This window comes from Cryptotermes secundus, unplaced genomic scaffold (assembly GCF_002891405.2).
Source record: "Cryptotermes secundus unplaced genomic scaffold, Csec_1.0 scaffold572, whole genome shotgun sequence".
NCBI classification, from domain to species: Eukaryota; Metazoa; Arthropoda; class Insecta; order Blattodea; family Kalotermitidae; genus Cryptotermes; species Cryptotermes secundus.
The window spans coordinates 1,054,655-1,069,505 of NW_019725849.1; the positions used below are offsets into that span (position 1 = coordinate 1,054,655).

Here is a 14,851-nt window from a genome sequence, read left to right on the forward strand (position 1 = left end):
GCTTCATTGCTTAGCAACCACTGTTTACTCGTCGTTGCTAAGCAATGAAGCTCGCGTTGTCACACCTGCTTGAATGTGGGCAGTTCCCACATGGCTAATAACATATTTTCAGCCTCATAAGTTATAAAGCATTAAACATCAGGATGATGGTAAATGAAGAACTAGGAAATACTTGTAAGTAATCAGTCACTGCAGAGTTCGAGGTACTAACCTAGCATGTTCCAGGAGATACTGAAGAGAATCATGAAAATATTCAGTTAGTATAGTCAGATTCCAGACAAGATTAAAATGTGGCCTCTTAACCAGAGTATTCAGTTGAAAGTATATGCATGGAATGACACAAAGGTCAGTAAATTCATAACAAGTTTAATGAGTTAATTTGCCTATCCTGCGCCAAAGGACACTGTCAATATCTCAGACTATTTAGCATCAACTGGTAGGATGATTAATGATTAATGAACTGCAAAGGATATGAAAGAAAGCAGTTGTAGCGTAACTTGAGGTACGATAGTAGCATTTCCCTGGAGAGGCTGAAGCAAACCATCACTTAGAATAGTTAGGATCTGCAATCAGACTTCAATTTTAACGCCATGTGATACAAATAAGCCAGTATGGAAGGTAAGTCTAATGAAAATGATCAATTCAGAATTTAGAACATGAAAATGTCAGGAGCTTACCTGTCATAATGAAATGAAAGGAGGATAACAACACAAACCATCAATGTCTGTATAATATTATGTGATCCTCAGCTCACACAATGGTGAACAGAGACAACATACTTCTTGGATGTGATGCCCTCAAGTTTGATGAATAAGCAGGAAAGTTCTGGAGGAAGCTGATGATTATTGCAACATAGTTCTTTAAGAAAGGTGATAAATATGGGAATCATGTTGTATAACAAGGTCCCTGAGCATATAAAATTAGAGAAAAATTTTTACTCTTTTAAGAGGGTCTTAAAACCTTTCTGTTGAAACATTCCATTTATTCCGTTGATGAATTTATGTCCCATTAATTCTTAAGTGAGTGTGTTACATGACAATTAACTTGTTCTCACTTAATCTATAAAAAATCTTTGGATGCTGGGTTTCTTTTGGTTATCGAATTGTTGCAAGTGGGATGAAGTATTGTATGACTGATGTGTATGAAATCTGTAGGTTGTTAAGTTTTATAGTATAATTGACCCATGTATGATATGTATGTTATATTAATATTGTAACGTGTTTAGACACTGAAGACGCCGTTCGGATTGTTAATTGGTTTATTCAACACCCTACAAACCTCGGCTACAATTAATTATGACAATGTTGCGGGGTTTCACAGTTTATAACCCTATTCGCAAATCAAATCACTCTATTGTCAGTAGTCTACACGTTTACAGTACGGGAGCTATGTAAGTGTGCCTGTATCACACACTCCCAATTACACAATTACACACACATCCAGTTATTCTTTCCACGAATGCTGCTATACTCCAACTGTAGGCTGCTGACTGGAGAACTGTTTTCAGCACTGATACACCTTAACTCTCTCCAGGGACGGCTACAAGTTAACTCGACTACAACTGACCTCAGCGACTGTTCCAATTCCCTTATATAGTCGCAGTGCTTGCCTGTTGCATAATAAGTGCCTTGTCACAGTAGGAATCGGTGCCATGTCGCCGTGTTTGCGTATAGCCTAGCAACGCTGTTACCTCACGCCATCTTACGTCACCGCGCGTTGCGTGTTATGTCACCGTGGGGAGAGTGGCGGGGTGATGACTCGCCTATTATCGTAGTAACGAGAGCGCTACATTACGGCCACATGCCGCTGGGGAGGTAGGGGTCCTCCGTCGCACAACATGTCACAATATTGTAACGTGGGGAGGGGGCATCCTGCATAGCACAAATACGTCACACTGCTCCCTCCTTAAGGCTGTTCATCCCAAATAGCCTGATGGTACATCCCTGTTCCTTTTATTTGCAGGCTGTTCTTGCAATGTCTTCTTCTTTCTTGTCTGGCTACTCCTCTTGCAGCGACTATCCTCCGTCCGTTACAATATGAAGTTACTGACTTGTTCTGTATCTGGATGTTATATCACCAAATATGGATTCTTGGAACAAATTAATTGATTGACTGATTGATTGATTGACTGATGCCTCCACCATCTTCAGGACGAAGGAGTGATGGAGGCATTTGGCTCCCATGAAACATTTAAACCTACATTCCAGACTATGTGAGGTCACATCTGAGAATGCTGTATTCTTAAGAGTCACCATTGTAAGAAGCTCAAATTTTCTTAAGTCAGAAACAGAGTTTTGAAATTCTGAGAACCTAAGTTCTCACTCGTAAGAAACAAATATTTGAGGTAGGTGTTTCATTGAATATAATATGTGTTAAGCATGATTGTACACAGTAGTGCAAGGGTTACATGTACCTTGTTCAGTACTGAATCAGCCCAAAGGGTTGCACATACCTTGTTATGCAGAGCCATTGTGAAAGAGCTGCACATACCTTGTTCAGTATTGCTGTAGCCAGGATGTCTTCATAAGTCATGGATGTGATGTCATCATCCCATTTGTGGAAGGCTGTACCATTTTCTGTAGGTACATGGTTCTGAATGAATAAACCAGAGGTCAGTCATGTTCATCTTCTGTCAAACACCAGGCAACATCTGTCTCTATTATTCTCTTTGTCAGGGCCAATACAAGAGCATAGAAAAGTCAAGCGGCCACCTTGGTAGCAAATTTTACAGTTCCCTTCATTTTGTTAAATGAAAACTGATTTCTGGTAATCTCTTTTTCATGTCATGGTGATTAATTGGTATTCATCTAAATATGTTACGCAAGAATGTAAATACAATTGTTTTAAATATTATGACACCACCTCATTGCAGTGTCTTGAAATTTTGTTATTGTAATGAAGATTCAGAAGAGATGATCTGCTTTTAACTGGAGGGAGATTTTTTATCATCTGAGACAGCACTTGAGCTTATGCTGGACCTGCCCGTCATAATATCTTACAATAGGCATGCCCAATAACCATAGATCTGTTGCCATTAAAGACTATGAACAATAAAAGTTTGATCTTTAAAGAGACATAAACTCTATTATTGACAAAGCCAATGAACAATGCAGATCACTGAGCATTACAGGTGAATGGTACCACTCCTAGTTTGTACTCAGGAGTCCCGAGTTCCAAATTTTAATCCCAGAGGCTGAGGTTTCTGAAGGTTTCCTTCAGTACCTCAAGGAATATTCCAGAACAACACCTGAAATTAGGCTACCACTACTTCATTTCGCAGCCTTTCCCATTCACTTGTTCATCAGTCATCTCAACATTAGACCCTACACTGATGGCATCATAACATAAAATCACACTTGAACTCCAAATATCTAATATCGAAATATCTCTGAGTAATTCTTAACATGAAACATGCAGACAAAGATGGGTGTGATCTCCCCATAATGCAATGCCTGAGACAGTTCTGGTGCCTCACCTTGAGGTTTGGTAGAGTCATGGCCTCGTGTATGATGTGCTGCACTCGCTGCTTTAGGGCTGCATGGACAGCAGATGGCGTTTCTTCTTCAGGCAGCGGCTTGTCTGAACAGGCAGAATTACATGAGCACACTTTACTGGGTGACACTTGTTCATAATCTGATGACTGGCAATGTGATATTCTCTGATAAAGATGAACTCACTAGACCACTGACCAAGTAAGCTTGCATACAGGTGACACTCTAGACTTGTAATGGGGAGGTGCTTGATTTGAATCTCAGGTGAGGGACTGGCTCTCTGGATTGAGATTGTTCGTGGAGCTCCTCACTCTTGCAGCTAAGTAGAAGAATAGACCGGGTACTGGGCTGCAGCCCAGAAGTTGAGAAACACTATTCTAGCCTATCTCATCTCACTGTGTATAATCACTATGAGAATGTTAGATGAAGAGTAATGAAGCATCTCAGTGTGTAATTGTGTCCAGTATCCTGTTGCTTCCTCCCTCTTAGGTACAAATATTGTCCTCAGAAACTCCGTCCTTAAATGCCTTCAGTCTAATATTCTAAACTGAAGTGATGAACATTATTTGTGGACTTCAACTTTCATAAATATCACTGATATAAAGAGAACTGAAAAGCATTTGTGAACGTCAGTTTCACACCACTATTAACAATGTTATATTTTAGCGTCCTGTTGCACTGATTTAAGTTCATGATTTTTACGATTGACATTTGTCAATGTATGTGATGGACATATATTTTAGTTGTTTTAAAGTGAAGACAAGGCATGCAGTGTACTAGTTTGACGTGAATTGGGTAGCACCTGAAGATGGCATTTTTATGCCGAAACATGTAGTGAGAGTGAGAGAAGAAGATAGATAAGTGTACGCACTGCAAGACGGATTAAACAAATCATGAATTCACACCACTATCTGTGCTGGGACATCCAAATTGCTAATACAGATGGTCTTATGTTCCCTCTTCAACCCTTTACATGATAACTACTTTCCTAGCTACAAAGCCCTCGACTGTTTGCAAAGATTCTACTGGAACTTGCTAGACATACCTGCATTCAATGCAAGTAATGTTACTATTTCAGGTGAAATGCACAATAAATAACTGGTGCATATTTTATAGCATGCATTTGATGGATCAGAGCTTTATATAATTGGTATTTTGTATTTTGACCCTTAGAGAGCAGACTGTTGTTTCTTCAATATGTCCAGTGCAGTTTTATTCGTGGCTATCAGTACTGCATGATGGCAAAACTTAATCAAAATTGTTAAGTTTGAGAAAGAAAAATATTTTGTGGGTGATAGCTGACCAGGAGCCCACTGTTCAAATCCTGTTATGTTTAGAATGTTCTGGCCCACAGAACATTATTTGCCCCTATACCTCATCAAAATTTAATCAAAACTGATCAAAATGTTTCTGAGAAAATTTACATCTTGCATTTGGCCTCCTACAAAGCATATCATTATTTTACCAAGGACATCACGCATGCAGTTTTACATATTTAGAGTGATGGCCGCCATAAATGACTGAAATTTAATCAAAATCGTTTGTGCTGTTCTTCATAAAATAGTTAATTTTGTCTTTTAGCTTCAATCCAAGAGCCCCTATTTTTGAAAATACAATGTTCCTATTCACCTGACACAGGCCTATGGTGTATAAATTCTTAAATACATATTATGAATAAAATCCATCCAAATGTTCAGGCGCTAGTGAGGTGCATATACACACATACTTATGGGCAGACAGAATTCCAAAAACCGACTTTTCACGTACAGGATGGCTGAAAATGTGTAAATCAGACAGAATTTGGATATCAACGTTTTCATACGTCACTCCATGACTTTAGTCCTCAAGCGAAATATACCGAATGGGTGACTGCCGCTTGTCGGCAGAGTTAATGCCAGCTTTGTAACATTCTTCATGCTCCACTTTCAATTGCACATAATCTGTGCGATCTTTCAAATATCATCATTAATATCTTTGGATGAGGGTTCAAAAAGCAAAAAGTAACGACAAGATACTTCACACTTTGACGTAATCCATATGTGTGACTCTCTCCTGTCCACAGTGCAATGGCATCCTCTGGTTATCCACGACTCATGGCACTTTGCAGGGGAGAACTGACGAAGAGGTGATCCAACAACCAGCACAAACAAAAGTGCCGAAACAGTTTTCATTGACGTGAGGATGAGGTTCATTTACGAAAATCCCCGTTCACACCCATTTGAAGAAACTGGTATCATATTCAAAGCATTATTCAAATCCACCAGATTTTCAGAGAAAATCTTCTAATTCATACAATCCTTAAACTATAAGGTAGCAGACATGCGATTTAATAAAATCTGCTCTGCTAGATTCGACTCCAATATCAATTCATCAAGGTCAAATTTCAATTGTACAATGCATCACTGAACCTTTCCAGTTTCCTAAACACAGTTAGTTCCTGAGATACCGGAAACATTACATCAATTAATTACACGAATGGCATACAAGTGACACTCATCATACGCACCTTCATTACCCGATTATTCACTGATTTATGTCACTGCCAAGCGCAGCTGTAATTCCCTGCCTCCGGTCACAGTACAAGCTTATGTGCACGCCGAGTGAGTTGTGTGAGTAAGTTTCCTTGACTCGGGTTATCACATTGTTTCCTGCTGTTTCTTCCATGTACTCAGTGTTCACTTGCTGTGTTTCCGGATTTATACATTTCTGACAGTCATCTGTAACTTATTTTTTACTGTCCTTTTGCGATTCAGAATTAATTCTGAAACAATTACTCCTTCAGGTATTTGACAGGAGATTAGGCCTTTGTAAGACCTCTAGCTACACACAACACAACAAGAAAAATCTTGACGTAAGCAGCATTGTTCAACAAGCAGTCACAATTCTGAACAAATAACTTCTGAGGGTCTGTTAACACTCGCATTTGTTACTTCAGTACAGATGCCACACACATTAACAACAAACAAATCTTCTGTTTCCCCACGTGACAGCCAGAGTGAATGACGGAACTATCCAGTGACACAAACCTTCTTCAAGTCATACGTAGCAGAAATCAGGGCTGCTGTTCGCACTCATCAGCACACTCAGCTCTGAAGCAGCTGCAGTGTGTCCCAAACTGCCATCAAGGGTAACACTGTCACACATGGCTGGGAGCCGGCAACTTGCTCGCAGCACGTTTCACTTCTGTGGTCACTAAAGAAGCATTTCGAAAAACAAAATGCTTCTGGCAGAACGCTGGGACGAAAGCCAAGGTGCAACATTGGGTGCAAGCACTAAGGACTTGTTTCTTCCCTGTGGGAACTGAACCTGCATATTGCCAAAACAAATTTATGAGTCACAATATTGTGACAGAATAACCGATTGCTAGACATCGGCTTGCTAGAGCACGCAAGTGCATTGTCATGGAGAGACTGATTCTTGGAAATCAACTGGATATGAAAACCACAAGTTGTAAAGTTAGTAGAGAGTCCGTTGAGTGTAACAATTTGTAGGTCACTTTTTTAATATCACTTCTGCCTTACATGTTTCGGTTTGATACAACCATCAGGCAGTTCACAACACACAGCACATAAGAAACATCGAACCATAAGCCATACAACTTCAAGCTGACGTCTCCCATCTTCGGGATGAACTAACAAGGAGGAATTCAGCATTTTAGATTAAATATTTTAACATTTAGCGTTTTAACTTAAAACAGTTTCGGATGAAAAGTGAGAACTTGATAGTGTACTCAACTATCTTAGTAAGTTTTGTGCTTTTACACGTCAGCATATTGTAGCAGCGTCTACACGACAAACATAACTGTGAACATCATAAACGACAGTGTTTCCATAGTTATAGCAAGTGCCTCTGATGATGGTTGTATCAAACCGAAACATGTAAGGCAGAAGTGATATTAAAAAAGTGACCTACAAATTGTTACACTCGACGGACTCTCTACTAACTCTGTGATTGATAGTGTAACGGACCAAAAATGAAACAATTCAAAATACAAGTTGTAAACATGCAGCAACAGATAAATGCAGAATAACCGAGTAATACATGAACTGTTACAAGGAGGTGGTCTCTCTTCAGTTTGACCCTAGTTGTAAATAAGGGGGCATTCTTGAATTGATTGATTCATAAGGGGGTTCAGTGATTCAGTCATAAGAGAGTTAAGTGTTCAGCTGTGGAGTGTTAACTAGTGGACAATGGAAGCTGAAGAAGTGACTTATTTGTAAATCAGAACCAAATTAGTCACAGTAGAAGAGAAGACACTTGTAATCCAATAAGGAATGGAGCAAGTCTTAGACATTCATTGATTGTGAGCTGTTATAATTGATTACCATTGATTGTAAATGTGTAGAAGTGCCATCAAATCTAATCATCCAATCCAGAACCCACTATTACTACTCATGGAACCCCAGACACATAACAATATTATATTGCAGAATCCCGTTGCACTGTGTATTCTAACTTCATGTTCTTGCTTCTCACCATCTTTGTGCAACTTTGTCGATATCCTCCCACTACAAGCTCAATATATATTGTCGATTTCCCTGTTTGTTATAGTAAATAAGGAATTATTCACATTCAACTCACAAATGCATAATTGTAGTACCAGATCTATCTGTGATCTGCATTATCCGCAAACTAGTCTAACCTAATTCCAAAAAGGAATATGTTACATGGGGGTAAAGATCTTTAATCATTTGCCACCAAAAATCAAATCTGTGTCTAATGACTTGAAAAATTTTAAAATTCAGTTGACAACATTTTTATTGCAAAACTCCTTTTATATATATGATGAATTCTTTAGTAACAAATTTACCTAGAAATAAGGATAATAACATAAACAATTTTAATTTTGCATAATTTTATGTATAGTGATGTAAGCCTGTAAATTTAACACATGTTTTTTATCTATTATAATGATTATAAGCCATACATATATATTTATAATTGTATTGTACTATATTAACTATGTGAATGGTTCTATATCTATGTATATGGATTTATGGAATATACAATAAATGAATGAATGAATTAATTAATTAATATTCACACTCAACGTCTTTGTCTCTTCTCGTTGTACAACACTACTTGTTTTGACCTAACTAGCCATCAGGTGTATAGGATGTTGGATTAAAGGCACCTGCTGCCCTGTTGACATGCTGTTCTGCTTTTCATTTTGATGTAAAATGCTTCTGATATACGGTATACGCAGCACAAAAGGACAGAACAAACACATCAACAAAAATACACCAGACACGTGCATACAAATAAAGTAACAACAGCATAATAATCTAAGAATAACCTAAAATAAAATATTTTAGAAGCATTTTACATCAAAATGAAAAGGGCAGGAGCATGACAACAGAGCAGCAGGTTCCTTTAATCCAACAGCTTATGCATCTGATGATGGCCAATTAGGCCAAAACACGCAGTATTGTATAATGAGAAGAGACAAAGACACTGAAGTGCGAATATTCATATATTGATGAAGGTGCACAAAGATGATGAGTGCAAACACGAAGTTCTGTGTCACTCTGGCAATTACATGGATAAATATGGGAGCTGTCCATTATTCCATGTTGTTCAGGACACCCACATTGAAGTAATACACACCACAGTTTGTTACTTATTGAGTAACCTATGTATATCCATGACTTAAGTGTGATTTGAACCCATAATCCCACTGTCTCAGCGGTCCCACAGTGATATATGACATGCCATATCATCCATACTCAAAACACACAGTTTTTGATGGTACTCTAATTGGTGAGAGAATGGGTGCTCTGTACTATATACATCATGGATTTTGAGAAGGGTTGATTAAATTTGGTAGTTTAAGGTTAGCTTTGACTGGGTTGGGTTGCATTCAGGTGTGTTAGGTTATGTCAGGTCGGGTTAGGTTATATTAGGTTACTGATGCACATATACATCTATCAGTACGTCTCTATTTCAAGTTGGCCAAAAATCTCAGAAAGCAAATTGTTAAAAATAGATATCAGCAGAGCCACAAACTGAGTATTTATAACGTAGTGTTGGTCACTTACTGGAGATCGCCATATGCAGGGCGAACGAGAGCTGAACGAGGTTCTCACACAGCGCAGTGTGATGGCAGGCAAACATGCGATCATCTGCAAACAACCACATCCAGCATTGTCCCAGGGGTTAGTACCACAAGCACCCTCACATGCATAATGCTTCAAACAGCAGACAACTTTTGTTTAAACGGGTAATGCAAGCTTATCATGTATCACATGTATTGCACTTGTTTTATTAGAGATTTGAAGGAACTCATTTCCTTTTATGAAGCCCCATTTATGAGCAGTTTCTGTGTGTGTGTGTGTGTGTCTCCATTCCCTGATTCGAACAGGGACTTCAGTATTGTAGATGAGCAGCACATATTGTTCGGCTGGGATTTGGTTGCTTCCCTCTTCAATATTACAATACACAGTGGCTAAATTTTTAGAGAAAGAATGGCATTCAAACAGGAAAAGTAAAACAAATCATGTAAAGGCGAACCTCTACTTACAAACTTCAAGAAACGAACAATTCATATCTACAAACATTGCACGGACTATTAAATTGTGACTCCCAATTCATTTAATGAACAAAGAACTACATGCTTACGAAATTTTTAAAAAATTAACATTAAATCCCAGCCACAAAGTGTACTGTGACACTTCAGTATCACTTTAGCACTTGTGGCTACCATACATATTGACAACAATATAGAGTAATTAAAAAAATTCTCTTAGTGGGGGGTGGAGTCCAACAGGGTCCACTCAGCACAGCGGCCACTGATTAGCCTATTGTAGCCTACCCCGGGTGATTATGATGATGGAGAATTTGGTGGAATGAAGATTGGCAGGAGAAACTGAAGTACTTGGAGAAAACCTGCCCCAGTGCCACTTTGTCCACCACAAATCCCACTTGACCAGACCCGGGATCGAACCCGGGCCACCACGGTGGGAAGCCAGCGATTAACCACTTGAGCTATGGTGCGGTCTACAATATATTGTAAATTTCTTAATGTCTTTTGAGTGTTTTCTGTTAGGTTTATGGTACAAGATGTTACATTCATGTGTGTGTGTATATATATAAAACGGTAAAAATATAATGTTGTTCCTGTGCTTACTTAATTATCACACAATGGAAACGTACTGGGGGAGTGGAGGTATAGCTGCACCATTCTTGGCCTTGGCACTAGATGGAGGTGAATGGTGATCTTCAAGCCCCGGCCAGTTTAGCTCCAGGAAAAGAGCCCCTAGTGTGCACTGAATAGGGGGCTCGCTGTGCCCCAAAGCCTGTCTGGGTGCTGTGGGGAAAAGACAAATCTTTCCATGCCGGGAATCGAACCCAGGCCATCCAGCCAGTATCCCATTGATATACTGACTGAGCTGTCCTGGGATTCTTTCTTAAATGCGTTTCTCTACACACACACACATACACACTCGCGCATGCACACAAAAATCATACACTAAACAAACTCTTCCTTTGAGAATAAGTAGGCTGAAAAGGTAAAGCTTCCAATACACAATAGATTAAAGCATGTTCCTGGAGAGACCACAAGACTTACTTTAAGGTTCCTTTGTAAATGTTTTGAAAAATGATTCAGTGATGTTGTATCAACTACTGATGTCGGTCCCAGTATATGGAGGCTACAGAAAGACATCCACGGATCGAACCTTCACATCTCCCTTGACCTACTATGCTTCCCTCTTCAGCATACTTTTTTACATTCTTTTTTGATCATTTAACCAGTCTGTTCATATGAATGTTGATGGTGATAATCATGCAACAGCAACAAGCACTTTGGGCTGGGCAATGTGGGCAGAAAGGATTGGAGGAGAATACGAACAAGTAGCCTCGAGCACTGTCACCTTCATGATCCATGGGCCCTCTTTCTGTAGCCTCTGCATACCATACAATGATAAAAGCTTTACCCAGTCATACTTAGCAAGCATTTTTAAACTGCCATATATGCTGCTGTTTGTAGTACTGCTGCACTTCCATCATGCGACTGCCACAGTGTCAGAGAACAAGACTTTTCAGTCTATGTACATAGAAGAGACATACCCCATGGTAGGTAGTCTGCGGGTTCATGTACAGGGATCTTTATGAGTAAGATGATAATATGTTGTGCCATCCAGTGAGCTAGAGAAATTACACTGATGAAATAACTGTGTAGTATGTAAAGAAACCTGTACATATGCTCAGTGTGAACATTCTTATTCATGTGACAGACATCCAACTGACAGTGAGATTCATGCTATGTACAATACAGAATCCCACCACTGATTTCAGAAACCATATATGGAGTCATTCCCATAATTAAGGTGAGGACTATGGCATCAGTCATTCATGAACTTTTATCTTGTACAAAGCCCTGGAACACAACTTCTGGGTATGACAGATCTGCAAACCACTTGCACCCCCAAATCCTATGCAACAGGTACTCTTTCAAGAGATGTACTAACATCCAGATGAAAATGATGACAGTATACTACGAGTAATGAACTGTTCTCAAATTCCCATGAATACAATGAAAGAACAAACAGCTAAGCCATAGCTTTCTGATGTGGTCTTAGTTAGACCTATGGTACTTTCAATATGGCACTTCTTAACCGTTTGACCAGTTAACACGCTAAATCATAATGGTCTACATGCCACAATGTTGCTTGGCAACAACCACGAGATAAGCAACTGTACAACAGCTGTTACTGAGTAACGGCTTCACAAACAAACATGTTTGCACAGCAACAATTGAACTACAACAGAGGAACGGTGTTTCCTGTGCAGTCCTTGCTGAGATATTATAAGCAGGCCAAGTCAGTCAGTGGAAATGGTTGGTGGGTGAGTGAGTGAGTGAGTGAGCAAGAGTCAGATACCTGCTGGGACTCAGTTGTTGTGAGCTGTTGCTGTGAGAAGCTGGTGGCTGAGGCTGGGGACAGTTCGGGAACCCAGAAGAAGAATGTCCACAGTTGAAAGCCACTGCCAAGCAACAGCAGTGAAGACACGTCTGCGCGCGCATACGTGTAATAGTGAAACGTGAAGTGTAGTCATTTGCTGTATCAAAGAGTCCAATGAATCTAATCACGCATCCAAAATCTGCCTGCAGTCCCTCCATCATGTGACAATATGTATGACCTCCTTAACATTAAAAAACTCATAATATGAGTCTCATGACAAAAACCGATTAATTCCCTAACAACATAACTGTTCAGTCTTTGCAATGATGAGACAGTGCATTGCCTCTGAGGTACAGACTGAATCTTTAAATATTATTTACATGGATTTCAGGCATTAAATAATGGGTAAAAGGTAAAGCTAAAGCTATCCCTGTAACAGGCCATGAAGGCCCATAGGGTTGTGAAATGTCAAGACTCCCACATTTTCTCTAGACATTTGGCTCACAGATGGCAACAAGGTTGTCAAGCTCACACGCCAGGAACCAGAGAGTAGTGTGTAGTGTTTCTTGAATCAGATAAGAATGAATTCCCATCATACCAGTAAGATTACAAAAAAAAAAATAATCTTTGAAAATGCAGGCAGGAAGTTGCCTTCTGATAAGACTGTCTGCTTTATCAAGAAATGGAATGTGGTTCAAAACAACCCCTCCTCCAAGTATACACACAAAAGGAGGAGTTTGTGATAGCTCTGTGGCCTTGCTAAATGTCTAACACAAGACTGAAAGAACTGAGTTCTGAATGTGGAGCATTCATAGGCTGGAACTGACATGCCTTTAGTGATGAGATGCACATTACGTGTGTCAGAAGCAAGATGCAGGTTAACAATGGGGGTTCCCAAATAACTAACAACTTGGCAAGGAGAACTATGGAGAAATAAGGAGATTTATATCTTAATGACAGATTCTAACATGGAGACACCCTCGTTAACAAGAGAGAAGCTTGAAATTTGATCAGGATATTAGCTCTCCTGACAAATTTCTCATGGCTTTCCCTTCTCCTTCCAAAAAAATTCTTGGAGAGTACCTTGATTAGGCTACAACTGCTTCATTCCAAACCCTTTCAAATTAATCTCTTGTCCTATCATTTACCAACATACAGTCTAGCTACTAATCTGTGGCTTAAAGAAATGATAAACAGATTAATAAGGAACGCATACATCATACGTGTATGTGCATATATGTTCACAATGAAACGAAGTAACCCACCACATCATAAAGAAATTTTGAGGCTAATGAGGAGATTCATTGCTTAATAAGAAGTCCTAGAGGTTAATAAGACCTACAGCCTAATAAGGAGACCTACTGGTTAATGAGATGTACAGTTTAATGAGAGGACAGAAGAAACCATTTTAATACTGGATTCAATGTACATCTTACTCCCATACTTAGCAACAGAGCTTACAGGAATAAGAAAAAGTTAAACATAAATTAATAAAATGTAAGGATAATGCACATTTATAATTTACTATACTGACATCACTGAAAGAAGTCACAAGGACTGACCTCTTCCACGGTTCCCCCTTCCAGCAACATTTCCTGTACTCCCCTTCCATCATTTAACCATTCTGATGGCAGTGATAACCAAGTGATAATCTTCATGAGGGGCAAGTGATTTGGGCTGGTTAACACAGGCCAAAAGGGGCTGGAGCGAAATATGACACAAGGTAAAAAAAAAATTAGCAAGCCTCAAATGTTGTCATCCCCATGATCCATGGGACTTCTTTACATTGCCTTAATATAAGGCTATACCATTAGAAATGGGTCAGCATTATTGTTTAACTACATGTGCTGCATGCTGGCTATTATGCCTTCATTTCAGAGCTCCATGAGAAGTTTGGAGTGTCTGCACAGTCTGGAGGCTTACAATATATGAATCAATAAAACTGTTTCATAAAAGTAAGGTCTTTTCAGATGTGTGGTGAAACTCTGAAATCCTGATGTTGTGCCATAGCATACATAGCCACATTGTGTATGGTGTTGGTACTGTCTGAAATGTGGGTGTGGAGATACAATTTAGGGGGCGAGACTGCCCATTTCTGGCACAAACTGCGAGATCATCTCCAGCATCTCTAAAACTACTCACATTCTGGATGTGTGTATGCACGGTTCACTTTGACATCATCTAATTGGCCGGACACCAGTGTCTCTACCAACCGCTCAATGAATTCTCGTACCTGAGCTGAATCTGTGTTCATAGCGGTTCCATTCTCATGAGCTGCAACACAGAGCAAAGTGTTACAAAGTGAAATATTTGAGACTATATCATCAAGCGATTCTAGTATCAAGATATAATATAAGACAGTGTGTATGAGAAATAATAAAGATTTGTCATCAGCAGCAATATCTTTCCCAGTATAAGGCACCATTGACATGTTATAATGAACATAAGCGAGGCATTTTC

The 14,851-nt window shown here is 39.3% G+C and overlaps 1 protein-coding gene across 10 annotated transcripts in view; it reads right to left on the minus strand.

Moving 5' to 3' along the window:
* LOC111863758 overlaps window positions 1-14,851 on the minus strand; it is a 119,187-nt gene that overhangs the window by 43,668 nt on the left and 60,668 nt on the right. For 9 of the 10 annotated variants that reach the window (XM_023850389.2, XM_023850384.2, XM_023850386.2 and 6 more), the window contains 4 exons: window positions 14,534-14,665; window positions 9,530-9,613; window positions 3,476-3,579; window positions 2,491-2,592 (listed from right to left, as the gene is read on the minus strand). In XM_023850389.2, the coding sequence (XP_023706157.1) occupies window positions 2,491-2,592; window positions 3,476-3,579; window positions 9,530-9,613; window positions 14,534-14,665 (422 nt within the window). The remainder of the gene's footprint in view (window positions 1-2,490; window positions 2,593-3,475; window positions 3,580-9,529; window positions 9,614-14,533; window positions 14,666-14,851) is intronic. The other variant, XM_023850388.2, reaches the window with a different exon arrangement.